This window comes from Salmo trutta, chromosome 16 (genome assembly GCF_901001165.1).
Source record: "Salmo trutta chromosome 16, fSalTru1.1, whole genome shotgun sequence".
NCBI lineage: Eukaryota > Metazoa > Chordata > Actinopteri > Salmoniformes > Salmonidae > Salmo > Salmo trutta.
The window spans coordinates 32376676-32404601 of NC_042972.1; the positions used below are offsets into that span (position 1 = coordinate 32376676).

The following is a 27926-nucleotide window of genomic DNA, read 5'->3' on the forward strand; positions in this document are numbered from 1 at the left end:
TATGTTACATTCAACATCGCATACCAAAAAAATATATTTGATTTTAGAATGGACATAACATTTACTTATGACAATTGTGTGCGTTTGTGTGTCTGGTCACAATTTGCAGAAAGCAAAGGCCATTTCTTCTTGAGTGCAGTGATAGCGTGGTTTATAAAACGTCACCCTGCTATCTAAAGTGCTTTATATGGTAGAATGACTGAAGACACTAGAAGTTGATGATTTTTTATTAAGATGTAAAAGATGAAGACAGTAAAAAAAAGCACATCCTTAGCACACCAATAATATAAATTTTACAACAATATACATATAGATATATAGATCTATATACAGCATCTCAATAAGTTCAATTCAAATAAAGACATTCACGTAGCATCATACACAATAAGCACAATAATCATACACCAAATCTTTCCCTGTCCCATATGAGGCTACATGTAACGGCAGCAATACCTGTAGTTGCTCAGTCAGAACTTGGTCTTCTTAACACTACATGGCACACAGTCCAAATGACCACACAATAGAGGCAAAGGCTCCCCATGCAGTGACGAACTGGACATTTGGATTAAGTCAATCTTTCAAGAATATGTGACACATTTTGAGGTTGTTGTGATTGAGAGGTGGTTGGTGTTGGTATGAGGTCTTTAAACATTTCCTTTCACAGCCACAAACACACACACACATACACCTTCCAACCCTAATACAAGTCAGGTCATTAAAATATAAGGCCCCCAGTGTAAATCTGGACACCCTAGCATGCACACAAAACAGTAACACCTACAGTATATCTGTACAGCAGAGGCCCATTCCTGTATAAGTTTAAATCCTATAATTTCTCTAAGTACCAAAGACTGCTTGTGCTTCTATTGCAGTCACAAATACTAAACATACAACAGCTCACTCAAGTTGAGGGTTTGATCACATGAATGAGGACACCTTGACACCCTGACCCTGACCCTAGGGTCGTTTCACGAAATGGGTGCCTTTTGCGTCCCTTTGATATTTTAAGTAGAAACGATGCACCAATATTGAATTTTAAAAGCCTGTAAATGAAGTACACTATCATTTAAACCACATCAAAAATTCAATAAATCTGATTTTTTACATGAATAAAGGCCAATATTCTGCATTTTGACATGTCCCTCCATCAACCCTGTGTCACTTCTAGGAACATTTCATCCCACTTAATCCCAAAATATCTCAAGGTTTCACCATCATTGTAAAGGCCTAGTTATTGTGCTGCTACGACAGTCATTTCTGAAGATGATTATTTATATTCATGTGATTAGTGATGCATTCACGTCTGTCCCTCATTTTTATGGCCAACCCTTATGCAAACAAATTGTCCCTTTTAAATAATGGACCATTCCCACCAATTTAAATGATTCACAGCAGTGGACATCAATTGGGTCTTCTGAACAGCATGGTGGAAAGGGAAGGAAGTCTCTCTTTTTGGTCTATTTATAATTGTTTTATCATCTTTGACTGAGGTGGTCGATCTCAACACATTAACCCTGTTAGCTCAATTAAAGTTAGGAATATTTTTATTTGATTAAACTTTCATTATGTGTGGAACATAAATATAGTTCCTAATTTCATGAGCACCATGTGGTCCCATGCTCTTCACCACATGAGGAGTAATGGATGATCTTCACCTAAATCCTTAACCCTGTTATCGTCAACCCTGTTAGAGGCCCAACGGTAACTTTATCAGTTTGATATTATATGTGAGTGATTTGTTCAAGGAATATTTAATCAATGAGAAAATGCTGGATTTATTTCAAACATGCTTTTAAATAATAGTTAGGCAGTTACATAAGTGTCTTAGGTAACAGGGTTGACAATGTGGTACAAGTAAAAATAAAATGCTCTTAGTTCATAGGATTTTTATGTCTGAGATGTAAAAATGTGTTTTTCCGTAGGAGACTGCTTGTGTTTCTATTACAGTCACAAATACTGAACATTGAACAGCTCACTCAAGTTGAGGGTTTGATCACATTGAATGCAATTGAATGTTGAAAGAAAATATATTTGTATATTCATTTCTTAAAAGTTTGCATGTCCAAAAGGCAACCATTTCATGGAACGACCCATTAGTAATGTATCCCTGGCTTCCCCTATGACCCCAGTAATGTCACTGAGAACTAACAGCATGAGGATTGGTTGACAGGCCCCTCCCTCACTTTTCCAGGAGAAGCTCCATCTCTGGGTTGATGAAGGAGAACCCAGCGAAAGCTGATTGGTCCATGGAATCCATGAAGTTCTTGTCACCATGGGAAAGGCAGGGTTTCTCACTGAGGAACTCCCGGTCAAAGTTGCTGCAGTCGTTGGGGGCTTTCTGTTATTGGCAGGAGAGATGTCAATCAGTAGGGAGGACAAGTGATACATGGAGACAATCGGTGATGAATCAAATTATGCCTAATTTCTACTGAGCATTCAGTAGTTTAATTATTGTAGATCTTTGTTTAGATACATGAATGGCTGTCAGTGACAGCCTCTTCTCCCCTTTGAAACGACCCCAAATACTGTGAGTTATATTATGGTAGGCCTATATATTACAACTGTTTTATCATTACTATAAAACCTCATGTCTATACCACTTTGGGTCTGAAGGGGGGTTCCACCTCCCTCCTCTCCAGGGCGGGCCAGCTGATGGTCTTGAAGAAGGGGTGGACACGAATGTTATCAACGATGCCTAGCCTGCGAGTCGAGTCTCTCTCAAACAGCTGCAGCGGCGGAGGAGAGAAACAGTGAGTAAAAACACACAAAGGAGGAGAGAAATAGACTCCGAGGCAGAATAGGACACTGTATGGGAGGAGGGAATGGTGGTGAGCAGACCTTCTCCATCAGGTCCTTGGCCTCCTTGGTGATCCAGCGAGGGTAGTGTGGCGTGTCCATGCGGATAGACTCAAAAAGCTCGTCCTCGTCATCACCATGGAAGGGTGACTGACCAATCAGCATCTCGTACAGCAGCACCCCAAATGACCACCAGTCCACGGAGAAGGAGTACTTCTGACCCAGCAGTATCTAAAAGTGATGTCATTAGATAGAAAGGCAGGGTCAGTGACATCATCATAGTGAGACACTCGCAAAGGTATATTCGCAGTGATTGCTTCTCAAATAATACCCTATTCCCTATAGACAGGTTGGTTGTTTAGCAACAAAACCGGAGAAGAGAAACAGTGAACAAGGGATTAAAACACACAAAGGAGGAGAGAAACAGACTCAACTATGGGGCAAAACAGACAGGGTTGGCTTAGATTGTTGAGAACATGTAAACTGTACTTAGTCTCCAATTTTTATTGAAAACATAAAGACATTTGCACAATGAACACTTGTTGTCTCTCAAATACATCATTACAGTTGTTGGTTAGCTAGCTTCAAAATTGTTGCCATATTAGCATAAACTTGACATCAGTGAAAAAACCTCAAAACAGCCACCTATGATTTCCCACATGGCAGCTTCTTGTCATTGTTGCTAGCTATCTGGCCATCCAGAATCACAACAACACATGGACGCAGACTTCTGCCCCATTGAAGCGTGTGCATCGATTTTGTGATGTTGTCACCTAACCCATCTCTCAGTGCACTACTTTGGCTCTGGTCAAAAGTAGGGTACTAAATAGGGAATAGGGTGTCATGAGATGCAGCCATGTATACAGTACCTCATAGGATAACCCTTTAAATAACCCTTTTGGGTTCCAGGTAGAACCCTTTAATAAATAACCCTTTTTGGTTCCAGGTAGAACCCTTTCGAGTTCCATGTAGAACCCTTTCCACAGAGGGTTCTACATGGAACCAAAAAGAGTTCTACCTGGAACCAAAAAGGGTTCTCCTATGTAGACAGCCAAAGAACCCTTTGGAACCCTTTTTTCTGAGAGTGTATGTCTGTGTTCCATACCTCTGGAGCGATGTAGTCAGGAGTCCCACAGAAGGTTGTGGCTAGGCTCTCTCCAAACACGTTCTCCTTACACATGCCAAAGTCTGCTATCTTTACGTGGCCGCTATGATCTAACATCACGTTGTCCAACTTCAGGTCTCTGAGGGCAGAAAAACAAAACAAGTGAGGAAGAGTTGGAGGGAAGACAGGGTGGGAAGAAATGTGTGGTGTAGAAAGGTCGAGAGGGTGACTAGAGTTGTGACAGTATAGAAAAGCACAGCTAATAATCACATACTTACTGTCCCACAACGTGATACTATCACTATATCAATCCTTGGTGGAAGGGCTCTGGCCATTTTCTTTTATCTGTATGGTAATGTGATTGAGTGAGTAAGAAGTTAGTGAGTGTACATTAGAGTGCTGATGATGGCATTTGCGATTTACCTGTAAATGATCCCTTTGGAGTGCAGAAACTGAAGGCCACAGATGATCTCAGCAGAGTAGAACCTGGAGGGAGGGAGAGAAGAAAGGAGGGAGGAAAAAGAGAGATAAATATCACTACACAGTCTAGAGATCCAGCTGGCTGGCAGCAGAGCACTGCTGTCTGTCGCTGAGGACTCCAGTCCAGTGTGTAGCTAGCTGCATTATTGAAGAGGCCATTTGTATAGAGTGGTGCTCAGAGAGCAGAGCTGAACAATGGCCTCATACTGTAGGGTGAAACCTGAGAGGTGCTCCTGGCCCAGCGGCCCCAGCCTAGCCACAGCTGAAGGATTAGCCTACAGTATCTCTGACCTGCTTCTCTTTTCAACTCTGGCATGGGGAAACTGATTGGGCCTTGACATAGGTGGATAGAGACTCTGTATGCTCTTGTCGCTGGTGATTGATTGGGATTGAGAGACTGAATGATTGACTTGAAGTAAGCTTTGTCCCGACAGGTTTCTCCTCTGACTCTCACTCAACACACAAGTAGATACCGTCACACACATCAGCCGTATCTAAGATGTCCTGGTATCAACCGGCTACACACACACACATCATCATATGGGTAGTTTGTTCAACGAACAGAGTGCTTTTGATAAGTAGAAATAGTGCACCAATATTGAATTTTAAAAGCCTGTTATATTAAATTATGTGCCCTTTAATATGAACAACATGGAAAATTCAATAAATCAGATTTTTAAAATGAATAAAGACTTGTTAACCTGTTTGGGATAGGGGGCAGAATTTTCAAGGCCGGATAAAAAACGTACCCGATTTAATCTGGTTATTACTCCTGCCCAGAAACTAGAATATGCATATAATTAGTAGATTTGGATAAAAAACACTCTAAAATTTCTAAAACTATTTGAATGGTGTCTGTGAGTATAACAGAACTCATATGGCAGTCCAAAACCTGAGAATATTCTATATAGGAAGTGCCCTGTCTGACCATTTCTTGTCCTTCTATAGCCTCTCTGTCGAAAATACAGTCTCTGTGCTGTAATGTGACATTTTCTAAGGCTTTCATTGGCTCTAGGAAGGCGCCAGAACGTGGAATGATAGCTCTGCAGTCTCTGGGCGAAAAACAGCAGGGGTTTTGGTGAGTGGTCCTTCTGAGGACAATGACACTGAGGCGCTCGTGCACGTGACGACTCCATTTTTTTCTTTCAGTGTTTGAACGGATACAACGTCTCCCGGTTGGAATATTATCGCTATTTTACGAGAAAAATCGCATAAAAATTGATTTTAAACAGCGTTTGACATGCTTCGAAGTATGGTAATGGAATATTTAGACATTTTTTGTCACGAAACGCGCCGGCGCGTCACCCTTCGGATAGTGACTTGAACGTACGAACAAAACGGAGCTATTTGGATATAACTATGGATTATTTTGAACCAAAACAACATTGGTTGTTGAAGTAGAAGTCCTGGGAGTGCATTCTGACGAAGAACAGCAAAAGTAATCCAATTTTTCTTATAGTAAATCTGAGTTTGGTGAGTGCCAAACTTGGTGGGTGTCAAAATAGCTAGCCGTGATGGTCGGGCTATGTACTCAGAATATTGCAAAATGTGCTTTCACCGAAAAGCTATTTTAAAATCGGACACAGCGATTGCATAAAGGAGTTCTGTATCTATAATTCTTAAAATAATTGTTATGTTTTTTGTCAACATTTATCATGAGTAATTTAGTAAATTAAACGTTCTCGGTGGGTATGCTAGTTCTGAACAAAACATGCTAATGTAAAAAGCTGGTTTTTGATATAAATATGAACTTGATTTAACAAAACATGCATGTATTGTATAACATAATGTCCTAGGTGTGTCATCTGATGAAGATCATCAAAGGTTAGTGCTGCATTTATCTGTGGTTTTGGTTTTTGTGACATATATGCTAGCTTGAAAAATGGGTGTCTGATTATTTCTGGCTGGGTACTCTCCTGACATAATCTAATGTTTTGCTTTCGCTGTAAAGCCTTTTTGAAATCGGACAATGTGGTTAGATAAAGGAGAGTCTAACGGACAATGTGGTTAGATAAAGGAATGTGGTTAGATAAATGGTGTAAAATAGTCATATGTTTGAGAAATTGAAATTATAGCATTTTTAAGGTTTTTCGTATTTCGCGCCAGGCGCTACCATTGGATATTGGCTTAGGGTCAGTTAGTGGATACAGGTTTATTGTTCTGTGATAGTGGGACTCATTTGAAACTCAACAGTTCACCAAACTACCCAGGGAAACATATTACATAACCAGGAAACCAAACCCACAAGACTTTCCATTCTGCACTGCCAGCTTGTGTTCTGCGCAAACGCACACACGCACACACACACACACACACAGACACAGACACAGACACACACACACACACATATACACAATTAGTTAATGATTAATACAGTGAGAGCAGAGAGGTGAACATCTCTCTCCCTTTCTGAAACTGTCCTTGAGGACCCGGGGAGTGTGTGTGAGGACAATAGGAGCAATGCTGGATCAGTTATAGCTGGCAACAGTGTAGAAGTGAATGTCTCCTGTCATCTCACCTGTCCTGAGCATAGAGGGGATAGAGGCACCTAACGACTGAAAAACGTTAACACCACTAAAACTAAGCACCAGTTAGTTTAACATCACATTTCAGATCCACACTCAGAAGGGCTCAACAGCCATGCGACTCTGTACCTTCTCTGTGTTTGACCTCATTCAAACTATCTGAATCTAGTCTTTCTCTTGTGGGACTTCTGCAAAAACAAATACAGTCACACTGACAGAGAGAGAGACACACACACTCCTTTGCATGGTGAACAGCTACCCATAGACGGTGACCAACCCAAAATCCACCAATACATCATTTCCCTGTATGTAGAAGGGAAACCCCATAACCCCATAACACACAGCTACAGTCTCACACTGTGTAAACACCGTCTTTGCTTTATAGCTGTCTGGTTTCCATCAAAGTATTGGTGGTGAGTGTCTGTATGTCTCTATGAGTGAGTAATAGTGACATTTGGGGTGTGTGTTTATCTCTGTGTGTGTGACTGGGGAAACTCACGTTGCTCTGTAGAGGTCAAAGCGTCCCTTCTCCTGAATATGGAACATCAGGTCTCCTCCATTCAGATATTCCATGACAAAGAACAGATGTTCCTGTGGACAACACGGTCAAGGTCAGGCATCATAACACATACTGTAAAGCTACCTAGCACAGTAAGCTATGATAGCGAGTTTGTGTTTACATCACTTCTTATTGGAGACAGCTTTTGTAGACACTTATTGTTATTAGTAATGTCAATCAGGAAAAAAATGGTGTTGCTATAATAACCAGAATGACACACAAAAAGGGGAGCGAGGAGTGTGTGTAGGGTTACAGTCCGTACCTTGGACTGGAAGGTGGAGTAGAGGTGTGTGAGGAAAGGGTTGTCCCAGGCCAAGGCCAGGACTCTCTTCTCCACCATGGTACACTCCACATCATCATCCATCAGAACTACGTCTTTCTTCAGAGCCTTCACCGCAAACCACTCCCCCTGACCTTTCAACTCTGCCAGCAGAACCTGGGGAGAGAAGGGGTGGGGGGGGGGTTGGAGAGAGGAGGGACAGAATAAAGGAAAGAAGAGAAGAAAATAAGAGAAAACAAAAGAAGAGAGGAGAGCCTGATTAAATTTTATATTGGTGGTAATATTAAAGTCTGTTGTCCCTACTGCTTCATTGTATGTGAACTGTACTGTGGTGAGCTTTACTGCTTTACTGCTCTGGCATCCTGAATGTCTGCTGTACCAGGCTTACCTTGCCAAAGCTGCCCTTGCCTAGGACCTTGTGAAAGACAAAGTTGTCTACGTTGATGAGTGTCAGGTGGGTGAGGCGAGATGGGGGGTGCAGGCTGGAGCCCTTCCACAGCCTGCCATAAGGGTGGCCGTCTGGGGAAGACACAGCTTATAAGGTCATCACCACAATTGTCATCATAATCATCATTATTATAATTAACGTTATATATAAAAACATATTTTACTCCAAACCATTCACACAAACTTGATTTCAGTGAATGTAAAATAACACATCATCATAAAATATGTTCATTAAATCTAACACACAGACTGACCATTGACATCCAGACCACTAGTGGAATTTCTATTGACTTCCTGATAGACCCCTATATCTGGGTCAGCTAGGGTTGGGTCCAAGCGCCGAGTGGAGGATTTCTGAAAGACATACAGGAGATATAGGGAGAGATAATACATATATAGAAGGGTGATGAGAGGGAGAAGCAAATAACACCTTCGTTGTCACCTTTGACAGATATCCATAAACAAAGATGCATTACACTGTATGGGGACAGGGCTGTAAAATACTGTTGTTGAACAGTTATACAGCATTTCACTTGACCCCATTGTTATACGGCCTACATAATGCTGACTTAAGAATGACATAGCAGCTTATTCAGTCAGACCATAGTCATAACATGATATATAAACATAGTGTCCAGGGGAAGGTAGGTATTAATTGCTATTGGCTAGACAGGGCCATGATAAGGAGCATTAGGGTTGTTGGAAGCCTCAGCACGACAAAAAGTCTTCCTGTCCATAAACATACCAGGGCCCAGTTTTCCAGAAGTTATCTATCTGGATTTCACCCATCGGATAGGATAAAATGCATAGAAATAGAATGAATAGAACAGACAAATCATTGACTTCAATTGGGACTACCGTCCTATTAATTCTTTTTCTATGCATTTTATCCTACCCGATAGCCGAAATCCAGAACTTTTGAAAAACTGGGTCCAGGACAAGAAGCTCAGGTTCCCATAACCATACAGATAGAGTGGATCTGGGTCAGGTGTCACACACACATTCAGTAACATATTGCAACGCACACACACCCACACGTGCACTTGCAAGAACACACATCCACACACATGCCCGAACGCTTGCACATGCACACAATCAGCTCATTCACTCACCTGGCTGACTTGTGTAAGTGCTTCAGCCAGTAGTTTCTGGTTGATTCCACAAAGGTTGGCCACTTTATCCTGACACTTATGATGCACATTCATGGCACAATCTACGAGAGCATAGAAGAGTTACAGTATACAGTTAAATACAATGACAATGCAGACACAACACACACACACACATACGGCTCCTTACCTTCACACTTGAGGCCCTGTCTGACAAGGCCCCACAGCAGACTGCCACAGTGGTCACAGAAGGTGGGACTCATGTAGTTGTGGTTCTTGAAGCGGTGTGGCATGTCTATCTTAAAGCGCTCCTTCTGGAACTGTGATGGACACACACACACACAACTCATCAACACCCAGATCCATCGGTATGGGGGGGGGGGGGCAAAATACCCACCTGGGAGGGTACCTCATGGCCCGCGCATCTCTCTCTCTCTCTCTCTCTCTCTCTCTCTCTCCTTCCTTCCTTGTTCTCTCCCCATCTTCTTTTGTTTTGCGTGCCCTGGTGTTATTCTTCCTGAGCCTAGGTCCTGTCTGTAGTAGTTTCAGTGGGGTCCTGTAGACTGCCATAGACAGGCACACTTTCTCTTGTCTCCTCTCCTGCTCTCTCTCCAGTCTAGAGAGGGCCTTATATACGCCCCTTTCTAACTCAGAACACACCCCTTCTCACCACCCCTTACGTATGAGTGAAGGGAGATTCCCTCATGTTTGAATGTAACCTCTAAGCTCAGTTACCTGTGCTCTTTGGTCCTTTCTATTGATGAATATTGATGGGGATGTGAGGGGACCTCATCCTTGGTCGAGGTTACATGTCTGATTGATGCCTGCTAGTTTGGACTCTGACCCTGTAACACCTTGACAGCTAATGGCATCACAGCTGTTGTTCACATTATTAATGGAGGAAAAACTCCTGACCAGTTTAATCAATGGAACAGAAAACTCATAGGGAGTAAACTCCACATCGGATTGACACAAATAAGTAAATTAATAAATCATCTAATTAATGAATGAATTAGTAGTCCCAACGTACCACAGTGTCCCGGCTGTTGGCTGCCGTGCCCGTACACCTGCCGATGATCTTGTCGATGCATTTCTTGTGAATAGCTGCATTGCATTCTGGGAGAGAAGAGATATGGAGTACATTGATGACAAGTGAGCACCATTCATACAGGCAGATATCGAAGTCACTGGTAGGGCTGTACAATCTGCTCTGCATTGAGGTAGTGTTCATAACTACAGTGTTTATAGATGTGTAGCTATGATGTTGTGTGTATGTGGTTGTATAGCAGTAGGTTGTCCACATTATTGTACACTTACGTCTGCACTTGTAGCCTTGCTTGTTGAGCCCCCTGTAGAATACAAAGGTATAAGAGTGAGAGATTGTGGAGGGCCAGTGAGGATGAATGGAGACAAAGTGAGAATGGGGTATATAGATGACAGGTCCGTTTATACAGCAGCACACAGAGACTCATCCACCGTCTCCAGAGACACAACCTATTCTACCAGAACACAACTCACTCCAGTTTAATAATACAGGACTAGTAGTGGAAGCTGTGCTGATTTTGCGAATACATTGCTAAATGTTGATAAGTCTTGTGTGGGTATTTCCAGACAATGCAAGACTTCTGACCCGCTCCCGGAAACACAACCCCTAAAGTTAGATAGATAGGAGGAGATCATAGGCCGTACTAAGACATCGCCTTATCTTATCCCTCCACTCAGTCTCTCAGTATAAAGTAGACCGACCAAAACGTTGCCACTTAAATTGGATGAATGGAACTGATAATAAAACTTGTACATAGGGAATGACTTCTGTTAGCATGAAGCTAACAGAAAGTAGAGCTAGGAGTAAAGAGCCATGAGGACAGGCCGCTGGACAAAATGAATAACTGACCAGACAAACTCTCTGCAGACGGAGCAGAAGGTGGGCTGTCTGAAGAAGGTGGCGATGAACTCGTGACATTTGACCTCGTGGATCTTGGCCTGTTTGATGGCTCCTCGTCTGCGGTTTATGGTGGGACCCCCTACCTCCTCCTTTGTGGGAGGCTTGCCCTCTATAGGTGACAGGCAGAGAGTCAGGCTAACAGCAGAGTGTTATGGTTAAGAAACATTAATGTAGCGTTAGGAACAGTAGTGACAACATTTGGAGTCCTTGGTCCACTGTTGGTTTGAGAAAACAGGCAAAACCTTATAGAGCCGGTAAGAGAACTATGTTTAAAAAACTAACAGACAGGTATTCATACACAAAACCTATACATGACTGCAAGAATGTGTGTGTGTGTGTGTGTGTGTGTGTGTGTGTGTGTGTGTGTGTGTGTGTGTGTGTGTGTGTGTGTGTGTGTGTGTGTGTGTGTGTGCGTTTGAGTGAGACAGATGAGAGCGGAATAGATAGCACGTACACACAGTAGAGTGGGTCTTTGTGTAAAAGGATTAAGACTTTAGAACAGGGACCAGGGACTCTGAGGCTTATACTGTAGATATGATTCAATGCAGTGGACATATACTCCCAATCTCTCCAAGTCCTCTCTGTCCATGCTGACACCCACCCACCCACACACACACACACACACACACACACACACACACACACACACACACACACACACACACACACACACACACACACACACACACACACACACACACACACACAGTCTTGTACTGCTAACCTTGTGGGGACACACAATTCAGTCCCATTCAAAATACTATTTTTCCTAATCCCTAACCCTAACTCTAACCCTAACCAGTACTCTTACCCTAAACCTAACCTTAACCCTAACCTTAACCCAAAGACCTAATCTTAACCCTAAACATAACCCTTGCTCCTAACCTTAAAACTAATCCTAGCTCCTAACCCTTAACGTAATTCTAACCCTAACACTAATTCTAACCTTAACCCTAAACCTCCTAGAAATAGCATTTGACCTCGTTTGTGGGGACTTTTGGTCCCCACAAACACAAACACAAACACAAACAAACAGTTTGCTCTGTTCCCTCTTACTCCGTCTGTACTCCAAAAGTGAGCATTGAACAGATGAGAACCAAGGCAACAGACAGACAGCTTCAGAGTGACAAACATGACATATAAAATATAGATCAAAAACAGACCAGATAGGAGGGGAACAGAGGAGGATGAGAAGAGTAAAGCTGGGCTTCATCTCCTGAGTCTCACCTGTATCAGTTGCTCCCTCCAAGAAGTACTGCACTGAGATCATCACCTTCCCTGAGGGCTGCAGGTCAACCTGAACACACACACAATCATCTGCAAGTTAGACACACAATTCATGCAGGACAGTAGAGAATCAAAGTCCATCTTACCCAGAATTCAGCGTGGCCGTTGGCCTTTTTGCAGCGCTCGGCAAGGACAGACATGCCCACTGTGACCTCGGCCAATGGCTCCTCTGCAGTCTTCATCAGCAGCACCTGCAGGACACGCCCCTCGTAGATGTGGGCGTCGAAGCTGGCCTTCCAGGCTGGAAACATGGTAGGCTTCTTCTGAACCAGCGTCTTACCACGCTCTGGAGAGAAGGAGGGTGAGAGGGAAGGAGGGGGAGGGAGAGAGAGGTTAGATAGAGATTGATTTCTGTAACGCCCTGGCCATAGAGAGGGGTTTTTGTCCTTTATTTTGGTTAGGCCAGGGTGTTACATTGGGTGGGCGTTCTATGTTCCTTTTTCTATGTTTTTGTATTTCTTTGTTTTGGGCCGTGAGTGTGGCTCCCAATCAGGCACAGCTGAAGCTCGTTGCTGCTGATTGGGAGTCACACATAAGGAGCATGTTTTTTCCTTTGGGTTTGTGGGTAATTGTTTCTGTCAGTGTTTTGTTCCAGACAGGACTGTTTGCTGTCGGTTTGCTCATTTTCTTGTTTTGTATAGTGTTCACGTTGTTTACATTAAATTCTAATAATGAACACTAACTCCGCTGCACCTTGGTCCACTTCTTCAGACGACAGGCGTTACAGAATTACCCACCACCAAAGGACCAAGCAGCAGGAGAACAGCATGGATGGATGGACATGGGCGGATTTAAGGAGGTTCGTGTCCAGGGCTATGGAAGAGTTAAGGGAACCCGAGAGGCAGCCCCAAGAAATTTTTGGGGGGGGGCACAAGGGCTGTGAAGAGGGGCAAGGATGGAGCCCCAGGCCAGCTCCCCGCACTAGCCCTGAGGTACGTGTCTCCAATCTGGTACGCCCAGTACCAGCACCCCGCACCAAGCCCAAGGTGCGTGTCCCCAGCCCCGCCAGTCAACAGTCGTCGGAGCTGCCCGCCAGTCAACAGTCGTCGGAGCTGCCCGCCAGTCAACAGTCGTCGGAGCTGCCCGCCAGTCAACAGTATTCGGAGCTGCCCGCCAGTCAACAGTATTCGGAGCTGCCCGTCAGTCAACAGTCGTCGGAGCTGCCCGTCAGTCAACAGTCGTCGGAGCTGCCCGTCAGTCAACAGTCGTCGGAGCTGCCCGTCAGTCAACAGTCGTCGGAGCTGCCCGTCAGTCAACAGTCGTCGGAGCTGCCCGTCAGTCAACAGTCGTCGGAGCTGCCCGCCAGTCAACAGTCGCCGGAGTGGTCAGACTGCGCTGAACTGCCGGAGTGGTCAGACTGCGCTGAACTGCCGGAGTGGTCAGACTGCGCTGAACTGCCGGAGTGGCCAGACTGCGCTGAACTGCCGGAGTGGCCAGACTGCGCTGAACTGCCGGAGTGGCCAGACTGCGCTGAACTGCCGGAGTGGCCAGACTGCGCTGAACTGCCGGAGTGGCCAGACTGCGCTGAACTGCCGGAGTGGCCAGACTGCGCTGAACTGCCGGAGTGGCCAGACTGCGCTGAACTGCCGGAGTGGCCAGACTGCGCTGAACTGCCGGAGTGGCCAGACTGCGCTGACCTGCCGGAGTGGCCAGACTGCGCTGACCTGCCGGAGTGGCCAGACTGCCCTGACCTGCCGGAGTGGCCAGACTGCCCTGACCTGCCGGAGTGGCCAGACTGCCCTGACCTGCCGGAGTGGCCAGGGACGCCCGCCAGCCCGGTGAGTCCGGTGCCTACGCCTAGGGACAGGCCTCTGTCATGTTTCCCCAGCCTGGTGAATCCTGGGTCAGTGCCGTCAGAGCAGCCAGGGTCGCCCGCCAGCCAGGCGCAACCATCGCCGCCCGCCAGCCGGGCGCAACCATCGCCGCCCGCCAGCCGGGCGCAACCATCGCCGCCCGCCAGCCGGGCGCAACCATCGCCGCCCGCCAGCCGGGCGCAACCATCGCCGCCCGCCAGCCGGGCGCAACCATCGCCGGCCGCCAGCCGGGCGCAGTCAGTGTCGCCCACCAGACCTTCGGCGCGGCCAGGTGCGCCACCGAAGAGGGCGACGTCAAGGGTGGAGCAGAGGCCACGTCCCGCACCTGAGCCGCCGCCGTAAGAGGGCCCACCCGGACCCTCCCCTTCAGAGTCAGGTTTTGCGGCCGGAGTCCGCACCTTTGGGGGGGGGTACTGTAACGCCCTGGCCATAGAGAGGGGTTTTTGTCCTTTATTTTGGTTAGGCCAGGGTGTTACATTGGGTGGGCGTTCTATGTTCCTTTTTCTATGTTTTTGTATTTCTTTGTTTTGGGCCGTGAGTGTGGCTCCCAATCAGGCACAGCTGAAGCTCGTTGCTGCTGATTGGGAGTCACACATAAGGAGCATGTTTTTTCCTTTGGGTTTGTGGGTAATTGTTTCTGTCAGTGTTTTGTTCCAGACAGGACTGTTTGCTGTCGGTTTGCTCATTTTCTTGTTTTGTATAGTGTTCACGTTGTTTACATTAAATTCTAATAATGAACACTAACTCCGCTGCACCTTGGTCCACTTCTTCAGACGACAGCCGTTACAATTTCTTTCATACTCTTGTCTAACAATCTAAAAACCTGCATATCTGTACCACACTGGTCCTCGTGTATGACTTTCATAGGACATACAGTATACAGTATTTAATGACAGGATTATAATGTGACTGTGTGGGACAATGGGACTAATATATTTCTACTATAACACACTAGAAACTATAGTAATAGTCAGATTCTCACCGGTGGTGAGGGCCTCCTTCATCTTGACGGCACAGAAGGGGGTATCAGAAGGGGCCAGGGGGGACAGAACACCCAGATCGTAAGAGTTGAAGGCGATCCGCAAGAAGGGTGCCATGTTGACGTGTCACTGGGCCACCTGTTCAAAGACATGGCCAAGCAGAATGTAACCACAGCAACATATTTCTAGTAACAGTCCATCACTCAGCCTTCTGTTCATACGCACATGACAGCCGTGATTCAGTTACGGATGTAGGATATTAATTTGAGCCAGTTTGCTACAGCAGGAAAACAATCCTGCAGCAACAGGAAATGTCAATTGTTATGTGGATTATAATTACTGGACATTTTTTGTAGCGGTTGATACATTTTTAATTAGGGCAAATCAAGTCTGACATTTTTGAGTGGAAATTACAAACTTTAGAAGCCTTTTTAAACCTTGAATACACCACTTAAAAATGTTCCTGCAACAACGGGATGATCAAATTAAGATATGGCATCTGAACATCCCCAGCAGTGTTGAGAGCTATACATACACATACACACACCCTGCATCATCAGTCACATGCTCCTGATATGGATATTTGTTTAATTCATTGTTTGATCATTGTAAAAGTATAAGCAAAGCCTAAAGTGTGATATGTATCCACTCAAGATGACAAGCAAAATGGATAAGGTAGAGGGAAATGAGGAGAGACAGAGAGAAAGGCAGAAGAGATTTGATATCAGTCCCATTATCCAGTCATATGACAGAAAGAGATTGTGTGTGTGTGTGTGTGCGTGCGTGCATGTGTGCGTGCGCGTGCATATGTGTGTGTGTATGTGTGTGTGAGAGTGTGAGAGTGAGAGAGGCGTGTGTGAGAAAGAAAGAGATTATATGAGTCACCTAAACAAACAGAAACTCTCTCCGTGAAATAGGCCTGAGATCCATCACTGAACTAAAAAATTATTAAAATCTGAGAAACAATGCCCTTCTCACATACTGCAACAAGTAGACTCTGCCTTTAATGACACTGTGAACTACCGATTAAACTTAAACTGAAGGTTCAATATCACATTAGGAGAATCCTAATTCAAAGCAACACACTCATAGGCTACAGTAGGAACACAGAAAGGCAAAGCACTTCTGTTAATGACAGTCCGTGAGAACGTATGTCTGGTGTGAAATTATAGTAGCAGGTGTTGAAGAATGTGCATGTGTGTGTGTGTGTGTGTGTGTGTGTGTGTGTGTGTGTGTGTGTGTGTGTGTGTGTGTGTGTGTGTGTGTGTATGTGTGTATGTGTGTGTGTGTGTGTGTGTTGACGTGTTTAACTATTCTCGTGAGGACCAGAAGTCCCCACAAGAATAGTAAACAAACAAAAATTTGACCAACTGGGGACATACACTGCTCAAAAAAATAAAGGGAACACTAAAATAACACATCCTAGATCTGAATGAATGAAATAATCTTATTAAATACTTTTTCCTTTACATAGTTGAATGTGCTGACAACAAAATCACACCAAAATAATCAATGGAAATCCAATTTATCAACCCATGGAGGTCTGGATTTGGAGTCACACTCAAAATTAAAGTGGAAAACCACACTACAGGCTGATCCAACTTTGATGTAATGTCCTTAAAACAAGTCAAAATGAGGCTCAGTAGTGTGTGTGGCCTCCACGTGCCTGTATGACCTCCCTACAACGCCTGGGCATGCTCCTGATGAGGTGGCGGATGGTCTCCTGAGGGATCTCCTCCCAGACCTGGACTAAAGCATCCACCAACTCCTGGACAGTCTGTGGTGCAACGTGGCGTTGGTGGATGGAGCGAGACATGATGTCTCAGATGTGCTCAATTGGATTCAGGTCTGGGGAACGGGTGGGCCAGTCCATAGCATCAATGCCTTCCTCTTGCAGGAACTGCTGACACACTCCAGCCACATGAGGTCTAGCATTGTCTTGCATTAGGAGGAACCCAGGGCCAACCGCACCAGCATATGGTCTCATAAGGGGTCTGAGGATCTCATCTCGGTACCTAATGGCAGTCAGGCTACCTCTGGCAAGCACATGGAGGGCTGTGCGGCCCCCCAAAGAAATGCCACCCCACACCATGACTGACCTACCGCCCAACCGGTCATGCTGGAGGATGTTGCAGGCAGCAGAATGTTCTCCACGGCATCTCCAGACTCTGTCACGTCTGTCACATGTGCTCAGTGTGAACCTGCTTTCATCTGTGAAGAGCACAGGGCGCCAGTGGCGAATTTGCCAATCTTGGTGTTCTCTGGCAAATGCCAAACGTCCTGCACGGTGTTGGGCTGTAAGCGCAACCCCCACCTGGGGATGTCGGGCCCTCATACCACCCTCATGGAGTCTGTTTCTGACCGTTTGAGCAGACACATGCACATTTGTGGCCTGCTGGAGGTCATTTTGCAGGGCTCTGGCAGTGCTCCTCCTGCTCCTCCTTGCACAAAGGCGGAGGTAGCGGTACTGCTGCTGGGTTGTTGCCCTCCTACGGCCTCCTCCACGTCTCCTGATGTACTGGCCTGTCTCCTGGTAGCTCCTCCATGCTCTGGACACTACGCTGACAGACACAGCAAACCTTCTTGCCACAGTTCGCATTGATGTGCCATCCTGGATGAGCTGCACTACCTGAGCCACTTGTGTGGGTTGTAGACTCCGTCTCATTCTACCACTAGAGTGAAAGCACCGCCAGCATTCAAAAGTGACCAAAACATCAGCCAGGAAGCATAGGAACTGAGAAGTGGTCTGTGGTCCCCACCTGCAGAACCACTCCTTTATTGGGGGTGTCTTGCTAATTGCCTATAATTTCCACCTGTTGTCTATTCAATTTGCACAACAGCATGTGAAATTTATTGTCAATCAGTGTTGCTTCCTAAGTGGACAGTTTGATTTGACAGAAGTGTGATTGACTTGGAGTTACATTGTGTTGTTTAAGTGTTCCCGTTATTTTTTTGAGCAGTGTATTATTGGTCCCCACGAGGTCAAATGCTATTTCTAGGAGGTTTAGGGTTAAGGTTAGAATTAGTGTTAGGGTTAGAATTATGATAAGGGTTAGGAGCTAGGGTTAGTTTTAGGGCTAGGGTAAGGAGCTATGGTTAGGTTAGGTTTAGGGTTAAGGTTAGGGTTAGAGTAAGGGTATGAGTTAGGGTTAGGGAAAATAGGATTTTGAATGGGACTGAATTGTGTCCCCCCACAAGGTTAGCTGTACAAGACTGATTCTCTCTGAGTGTAGCTCTGGGAGTGAAGGTATTTCCCTGCATTCCTGGGAGGGAGCAGGTCTCAATATGTCCAAAGTCCTGTGTTTCTGTTCACCAGCTCTACACCACCACCCATACACATCAATAAGTCAGGAGACAAGGAAATGGTGGCAAAAACAAGGAAAGAAAAAAAAGAAAACGTAAGAGGACAGAAAATAGGCGGAAGAGAGACAGAGAGAGGAATGTCATGCAGTGTGTACTAAAGGAGGTGTCCATGTGTTCAAGCCTTGAGCTGTGCTGCTTTCAGGTGTTGATCAAAAATAAACTCTGTGCGTGCGTGCCTGTGTTTGTGTGACTGCGTGCGTGCCTGTGTTTGTGTGACTGCGTGCATGCCTGTGTTTGTGTGACTGCGTGCATGCCTGTGTTTGTGTGACTGCGTGCATGCCTGTGTTTGTGTGACTGCGTGCCTGTGCGTGTGTTTGTGTGACTGTGTGCATGCCTGTGTTTGTGTGACTGCGTGCCTGTGCGTGTGTTTGTGTGACTGCGTGCATGCCTGTGTTTGTGTGACTGCGTGCCTGTGCGTGTGTTACCAGGGAATCACAGAGATCGATATTGATTACCTATCAGATCATAGCCGGGTTGACAAGGACAAGGGACTCTTTCTATGTTCAAGGTCAATTGTTAACTAATCTTGTCCACCAGTTAGTTCTCTCTCTGTACAGTATATGTGGTAGGAATTGAACCTAATAATAACACATTTATGTAGTGGTCACAATCTTGGAAATGAGTGGACCAAGGCGCAACGTGAATTGAGTTCCACATCTTTAATTACAAAGTGAAACTATAAACAAAATAACAAAACTTACAAAGATCGTGACGACGTAGTGCTCAAACACACTAACACAAACAATTTCCCACAAAACACAGGTGGTGAAAAGGCTACCTAAATATGATCCCCAATTAGAGGCAACGATTACCAGCTGCCTCTAATTGGGAACCATACAACTCACCAACATAGACATACAATGACTAGAACACCCCCCTAGTCACGCGCTGACCTAAACACCATAGAGAACCAAGGGCTCTCTATGGTCAGGGCATGAAAGTAGCGCTTTTCAAGGACCCAATGTTGCTGTGAGCTCATAATCTCTTCCTTTTCATCTCTCTCTCTCTCTCTCTCTCTCTCTCTTTTATTTTATTGTTTTGTCCCATGCAGACATGCATTCACACATCTTCCCCTTATGACTCACAGACAGCTGACTGATAGCACCTCAGACAATGACATCACACACACTGGGCTCTATTTGAACAAACCTAACACAATGGTAAATCAACCACGGGCGGTAGCTTATATATTCAGGGGTGTGTCAGAAATAGTTTTGCTATTTTCACTATCACAATTATTGGCGAACTTGCTGGCGTTGGCTCGAAAGAGCTGGGTTTTGATGAATAAACAAGTTGTGGGTGTGTCGAGGCTTGGCCCCTCACTGGCCAATCAGAGCGTGTTCAAAGGCAAAATATGTGGTTGCTTCAATTTGTGTATTTACAGTCTTTAATGTATTGCGTATAATCAACTCCAATTCCAATCTTAGTCTGCTATAGTTTGTTAAATGGCTTACAGAAAAAAATACAAAATGTAGACCTATCTTTTCTAAATACGTTAAGTAATTGCTTGGTTTTAAAGTGAAAATATATACATAGAATTAGCACTGATATAGGGCCTAGGATTACTGTAAATTGCATTATGGCTGAGCATGGACATGCTAAACGTTGTCAATAAGCAATATTAAATGAATGATTGATAAAGCCTAAGAAGAGAACGAATAATTGTAATCAAAACGAAACAACAACTTGTTTTAAATCGGCTATGCCACACTTACAGGCACCATAATTTCTCCCCATGGGCATTTAATATTAAAAAAACGCAGACAATGGAGGGTTTACGTACATCCAAACGTTTTACAGTTGCTGGACAAAGATCCAATATAAATAGAAAGGGAGAATATCCACGCAGCGTTATACTGCTCCCAATAGGCCTATGTTTTATGGAAATAATCGGAACAATCTTGCAGATAGATCGCATTCACACATCTCCAGAAGTTGCAAGCACGCCACGGACCTTGTCACCATAATACCAGGAAGGTGAATCATTCTAATAAGTTTGGTTGTAATAAAATGTAAAGGAAAACAAGCCACCAGTTTTTTTTTTTTAAACAACAATAAATACATGTAAAATGTAATGATATAAAATCTCCATGATAAAAAAAGACAGGCATTGCTGTTGAACCAGCCTTCGTTATAGTAGGCCTATGGGAGGGCTTGGGTTTTGAACATATGAAACGGAAAATAAGCTATTTTTACTGGTTACATATGACTTCTAAATACGAGGTTCACCAGTATTCACCAAGGTTATCATCTCTCGTTTCATGATGGGCATGGAAACGTAGCCTACATCATGGAGGGGGTTTTACGCACGTCCAAAACGGGACCTGCATAACTAAAATACTCTGAGCCTGCCTACATTCCCTAAAAAGGAATGTCAGCTCACTGTTTTACTCCTCTCAAACTTGATATTATAATAAAGCTTTTAATGATTAAGATTTATTTTCAAGCGGTTTCAGGAGCCAAACCCTTTATCGACAGTCTTGACTACTTTGTGATTGCATTGGGCAGACAAAAAAAGCCTTAATTGAGAGGAGGGGAGGCTATATTTGGTTTTTAATCAAATAAAATGGGAAAAAAATATGAGTTTTTATATTTCTAAATACAGGCACCAAAAGCACATTGGGCTACTTTTGTTACATGTGCATATGGGCATTAAAATGAATGCCATAACCAACTGTTAGCGCTAAAACCAGCTTTTGGTTGGTCTTAAATATCCCTACCAGCACTGCCTGAAATCAACACTTTGGGTCATGTTTTTAACGACACGCCGAAAATATTTCCACCTTTCCCATCTGAGCGCAAGCGTCCTGGTGTTAGACAGGTACATTGCCGAACCTGGCGTTAGAGCTGGAAAATGCCAGTGCACCAGTTTATACATGACGAAATTTTAACTAACGTGCGTTTGACACGAAAATAGAGCCCACTCTCTTTCAGAGAGCTCTTTACACTGCGTGTCTGTGATCTGTCAAACTATGGAAGGGATTCTTACAGGCTTTTTTTAATCGCTTCGGTACAATTTTCACAAGTATGTGGTAAATTTTCACAACTCTTAGTACAACTCAAAATAGATCATCAAAAAGGCAGTTGTTTCACAACTCTAAGCACACTTTTTATTGACTTAAGTACATCACACAAAATCATATAGTCACTTTTTCACCAAACCTATTTTATATATATATATATATATATATATATATATATATATATTTATTTCTCCTTTATTTAACCAGGTAGGCTAGTTGAGAAAAAGTTATCATTTACAACTGCGACCTGGCCAAGATAAAGCAAAGCAGTGCGACACAAACAACAACACAGTTACACATGGAATAAACAAACATACAGTCAATAACACAATAGAAAAAAGTCTATAAACACCTAATCAGTGTTTCATCTAGAAATACATGTTTCACATTGCAATACATGTTCATATAAAGTAATTGCCTTTCACAATGCAATGCGCACATTACTTTTGACATGATTATCTTCTCTTTTGTTAAAATATATTTTACTATTACTTAATCCGACTGCTCTTAATTGATGATCACTTAAACATTTGGTAAACCTTTAGATTTGACATGTAATCTGGTTTGTATACTACAGATTAGCAGATGTTACAGCAGGTGCAGCGAAATGCTGTGTTTCTAGCCCTTACAGTGCAGTTATACAATATCAATACAATACCAATACGCAAATAATCCAGAATGTCCAAAACAAGAAAGGGTTCATACTGCTTTACTAAAATTGCGTTGGCCAATACAGTGCTGTAATACTGTAATATAAATGCCATTTATGTAGCAGACACTTTAATCCAAAGTGACAATAGTCCACACATTTTGGTATGTGACCCCAGTGGAAGATGTTTGCTTGTCATCCCCACGAGCGTACCACCCTCCTTCAGGCCATGGATGAGGCATGCAATGACTTCAGTCCAGACCTAAATCAGGCTTGGATTCGCCATGCCAAAAGGTTTTTTCCCAGGTGCATGAACAATGAGGATATTCACTGCGATTTCGATGGGAACCTATGGCCAAATGCTCAAGACAGGTTTGATGCAAACTAGTGCCTGCTAAACATTGTTTAGTTCATTTCTTCAGTGATCACACATGGTATAGAAATGATGGAAATTTGATGTTTAGTCAATTTTAATGGGTAGTGCAAGTGTATTGCCTAATGTGAAAACAGTGTAATGTACTGTAGCATACTACATTCAAAGGGCAATTTGTATGTATCGTACATTTTTTTGCTATTGGATAACTGGTTGTTAAAATAACAAAATTGAGAGAAGAGATAGAGAAGAGATAGATTAGAGATAGAGAAGAGATAGAACGAGGATCGGAAACGGAACGAAAAGCTCCACTCTCTTGCAAGTTACGTAAAGTCTATGGGCCAAATATTCCCTCCTGAAATTCGAAGGATGCTAACAGCTGCGAAATTGTGATTTATCCAAATAACCAGTGATAAAAAAGCCACCGGAAGTAATGCGGCTTGTTATCTCTCACATCCCGCTGTATCATGACAGATCTACCGTACCATTTATGTTTACGTAGTTTGTCCATGAGAGATTAGAGCCAGTCGTGTGTTGTACTATATATAGTGCAATTTAAGGTTGGAGTCTGTTACCAAACCGACGGGCAAGAACAAATACTTATGATCTAACAGAGAGAGGGAGATGAAGGGAGAGTGGGATGAACGGAGAGAGAGCGGTAATGACTACAAGATTTCTAACACAGACTCATAACTTAAATGTAATGGGCCATTCAATGTGATCATTATTCAGCTGTTACTCTATGACAAACAGATCCAATGCAGACAGCTGAAGCCATGCAGCTAGTGAGCTGAACAATGTTACAGTGTAGGCATGATCTTCGGACCGTTGAGCTGTGCAATTACAAACACTGTAATTGGCTTAAAAATGCTAAAATTGCAACAACAAAAAACACCACCAAGATGGGGGTCTCTAAAATGTTCTCTAAAATTCAGTCCGCCAGCCGTGCCCATTGCCATTCCCCTTGTCACGCTCACCACCTAAACCCTTTTTAATCCAGAACAAAAAGCCAGGTAGTATATGGATAAAGATTAATACCCTGTGATGGAGGATGCAGCACAATGCACAGTCCAGTATTTATAGTGGGACACAATGGAATAGGAAGTTAAATGATATCTTTACTCCATGAACCTGTACACACTTCCACACACACACACACACACACACACACACACACACACACACACACACACACACACACACACACACAACATCATCAGATCAGTACAAGTTGGTTAACGGGTGGGTGTGCAGAAATCATGTCTTGTTCTTGCTTCATCTGTGCACTGTTTGTCAAATGTGGATGTGGTTCACAAAATTCAGTTGGCATTATGATAAGACACAGTGGTGACTCATCAAATGCAATGCAACTTAAGGGGCTTCTTTTAGCAAGTAAAGTTGCATATAACAGTTTGACAGTAAATGTATAGAAACTACCTTTGTTTTCAACCTAGTTATTAGTGAACAACAAACATGCATAAGTGGTCATGACATGTCCAGTAATTGGGAAATAGACTGAACAGTGTGGATAAGTGGAAGTCTTTAAAACTGCTTCTACATCATTGGCAATGCCTTGCATCATGCATGTCACAATGAACCCACAGAATGTCATGATCTTGAGAAACCCCAGAGTGCTTTGAAAGTAAGGTATTACAAATGAAAAAGAATGGTTTCTCTCATTGTCTCATAACCGAGTATGGTCTGGCTTTATGTATTTAAACATGTTGACAGTCTGCCCACAATAAGACCCGTGTGTTTACAGTTGAGAATAATTTGAAGTATTGAAGACCACGGTTGGTTGTCTCATGGATTGATTGTCACTGCTTATTATTGCTGTGTAATCATTTCAAGATAAACATGTGTGTCCTCTATAGGAAAGGTCATCCATGTGGTCAACTCAGGACAGGATCACAAAACATTGAGGTGAGAGGAATATTAGAATGTTTCATGGTTGAAAGTAAACATTTGTCTGCTTGTTATTTCTTTAATAAATAGTTGATGGAAGTATCCATAAAATATATTTATTGGAACGTGGAACGGGATAGCTTTATTTCAAGCCTATTTGTGAGTTCCTAGGTCAAGCAATGTGGTAACTAGCATGTTAATTAGCATTGGGGTGGTTGGCCATGGTTGTTAAATTGATGTTGGGGTTGCTTGTCACAATCTGACAACCATCCCCATTGTAACAATGTACCCAGTAAGCTAAATGACGTCGAAAAGATGCCAAGAATACTTATTTTCACAAGTTTGGACAGCACAGTACAGCACAGTACAGCACAGTACAGTACAGCACAGTACAGCACAGTACAATACAGTACAGCACAGTACAATACAGTACAGCACAGTACAGCACAGTACAGTACAATACAGCACAGTACAGCACAGTACAGTACAGTACAGCACAGCACAGTACAATACAGCACAGTACAATACAGCACAGTACAGCACAGTACAGTACAGTACAGCACAGTACAATACAGCACAGTACAATACAGCACAGTACAGTACAATACAGCACAGTACAGTACAGTACAGTACAGTACAGCACAGCACAGCACAGTACAATACAGCACAGTACAGCACAGTACAGCACAGTACAGTACAGCACAGTACAATACAGCACAGTACAATACAGCACAGTACAGTACAATACAGCACAGTACAGTACAGTACAGTACAGTACAGTACAGCACAGTACAGCACAGCACAGTACAATACAGCACAGCACAGCACAGCACAGCACAGTACAGTACAGCACAGTACAGTACAGTACAGCACACAGTACAGTACAGTACAGCACAGCACAGTACAGCACAATACAGTACAGCACAGTACAGTACAGTACAGTACAGTACAGCACAGCACAGCACAGCACAGCTCAGTACAGTACAGTACAGTACAGTACAGTACAGTACAGTACAGTACAGTACAGTACAATACAGCACAGTTCAGTACAGCACAGTAGAGTACAGTACAGTGCAAAACAGTTTAATTTGGTAGAGTACAGTTTAGTTTAATTCAGTAAATTATAGTACACCACAGTACAGTTGAGTACAGTAGGATACAATACAGTACATTATACTGTAATTTACCCTACTGTGCTGTACTCTACTGTACTGAACTATACTCTATTTTACCTTACTGTACTGTACCCTATGGTATTCTACACTACTCAACTGTACTGCACTGAGTACATTATACTTTTATTTACTTTACTGTACTGTACTCTACTATGCTCTACTGTATACTGTGCTGTCCAAACTTGTGAAACACTGGCATCTCTGATTGGTTCAGATTTGGTCCAGTCCGGACATGCTTGTCAAAACTGTGAGTCATGTGACTCCGACTGAGAGTCAGCAACATTCACACACACACACACACACACACACACACACACACACACACACACACACACACACACACACACACAATTTTCATTTTCAAATATCTGATGGTTACTGTTTATTTTATTAAGCGTTGATATGACAATTTGAATGGAGTAAGAACTACATTGTCAAAGCAAATATTCAACTATGTTGAATACATTTTTACTTATTTATTTGTATTATGTTAGATAGAAATACTGTTAAATAAATAAAGACCCTACTTTTTTCAGATAACGGCTTAACTTGTTTATTTTATTGTAAATTAGTTCAATTGTTGCTAGAAAAAAAGGCAAACACTGCAACAATTGTCAAATACACCAGATAGGTGCAATGAAATGTGTTATTTTACAGTGTCAGCCATAGTAGTATAACTGCCTTGCTCAAGGGCACTTCAACACATTTTTCACCTTGTTTGCTCGGGTGTACTTGGCTCTGCCCACCTCCTTACTTGTGCTGCCCACTATGATTCATTTGCTCCATTGGAAACGACAGGCTGTGGTCTATCTTGGGTTAGATATAAACATCTTTGCCCATACTGTGTGACAACCAACCCTGGATGCAGCTGTTTGTCACAAGTGGTGTGTTTAATGGCTTGTAACTCTATGTTGGAATAAGATATGGGGATACAAAGGTTCCCCATTTCAACCCAAGACCTTGGTATTTCTCCTAATATTGAAAATAGTCTCGTAAGATATAGCCTAATGGTGGGGCTCCCGAGTGGGGCAGTGCTTGTGTCACTACAGGCCCTGGTTCGATTCCAGGCTGTATCACAACCGGCCGTGATTAGGAGTCCCATAGGGCGGCGCACAATTTGCCCAGCGTCGTCCGGGGTAGGCCGTTATTGTAAATAAGGATTGATCTTAACTGACTTGCCTAGTTAAATAAATGGTGTTGAGAAATACACAAATTAGTAAAAAGTATGAAAACCAACCACGGTTTCCCCCGTATTCGACAATGCCAAGTTTCTATTGAATAATTAATTTGCCCCTTGCACATGAAATTGTACTGTACCATTTTTTTACCCGGAATGTAGCGGATGTCAGTGCACGCCAATATCAATATATAACATTACAGTTGACAACGCTTTCTTCATTTTCTGGGGTTACGGAAATACTAGCTACCTAGTATTCTCTCAAGATTTCGTAAAGTTTCCAGTGCACAGTATGTAGCCTAATGTTTTCTTCAATAAAGGCTATTTAAATAATCAACCCAAAAAAAGGTATTAAACTACATTGCAAAACGTAACAACAGCGAAGTTACCAACGTATATGCGTCTTTATTGTTCAAATGACCGAAAGTATTTCCCCATTGACTTACCTCGTCTTGCAAATGTGCGGATTATTTATTGTTCTGTGACTTTTCTTTTTCTTGTCTTCCTTCCCGTTGCTCGTTCTGTGATTCCGTTGATCGAGGAAGTAGCTGCTCGTTCGCTCGCTCTGTAGACCGTGGCAATGTGACGTCGACCAGGTAGCTACATACACACTGCACTGTGGACTCAGCAGTCTGAGTTATTATGCACGTGTCCTCGTTTGGTTTCACAGATTCTTGGTCATCTCCTGTGTAACATTGAATGATCTTACTATTGTACACACATCATGAAACATTTATACCAATGGGAGATGATGATTGATTTCCCTCTTCAACCTTTGGTTTTACAATAGTGCAACTGCTTAGTCAAAACTGCCTCCACTCCCTCACTGAATTTCACTGACTTGTTGTAGTCTCCTAAACAGGCTAGAGTGTAGTATATGTGCAGTACTGTGAGTATGTCTGTCCTAAAACTCTCAATGTGGGAGAAGACTTGT

At 43.4% G+C, this 27926-nt stretch overlaps 1 protein-coding gene across 1 annotated transcript; it reads right to left on the reverse strand.

Moving 5' to 3' along the window:
• Window positions 1-209: 209 nt before the first annotated feature.
• Window positions 210-27926, reverse strand: LOC115150559 (protein kinase C delta type). Its single transcript, XM_029693988.1, has 18 exons — window positions 27439-27926; window positions 15330-15465; window positions 12620-12819; window positions 12474-12543; window positions 11196-11355; window positions 10619-10650; window positions 10332-10417; window positions 9492-9621; window positions 9305-9405; window positions 8447-8546; window positions 8134-8264; window positions 7728-7901; window positions 7406-7497; window positions 4325-4387; window positions 3902-4040; window positions 2839-3027; window positions 2598-2726; window positions 210-2338 (listed from the first exon to the last, which is right to left on the reverse strand). The coding sequence occupies exons 2-18, from the start codon at window positions 15442-15444 to the stop codon at window positions 2180-2182; spliced, it is 2070 nt and encodes a 689-aa protein (XP_029549848.1). The 5' UTR covers window positions 15445-15465; window positions 27439-27926; the 3' UTR covers window positions 210-2179.

Coding starts and splice junctions, on each gene's coding strand:
- LOC115150559 (XM_029693988.1), bottom strand. CDS start 15,444: ATGGCACCCTTCTTGCGGATCGCCTTCAACTCTTACGATCTGGGTGTT. Junction 12,820..15,329: donor GAAGGAGGCCCTCACCACCG/GTGAGAATCTGA, acceptor CCTTCTCTCCAG/AGCGTGGTAAGACGCTGGTT. Junction 7,498..7,727: donor ACTCCACCTTCCAGTCCAAG/GTACGGACTGTA, acceptor TGTTGTCCACAG/GAACATCTGTTCTTTGTCAT.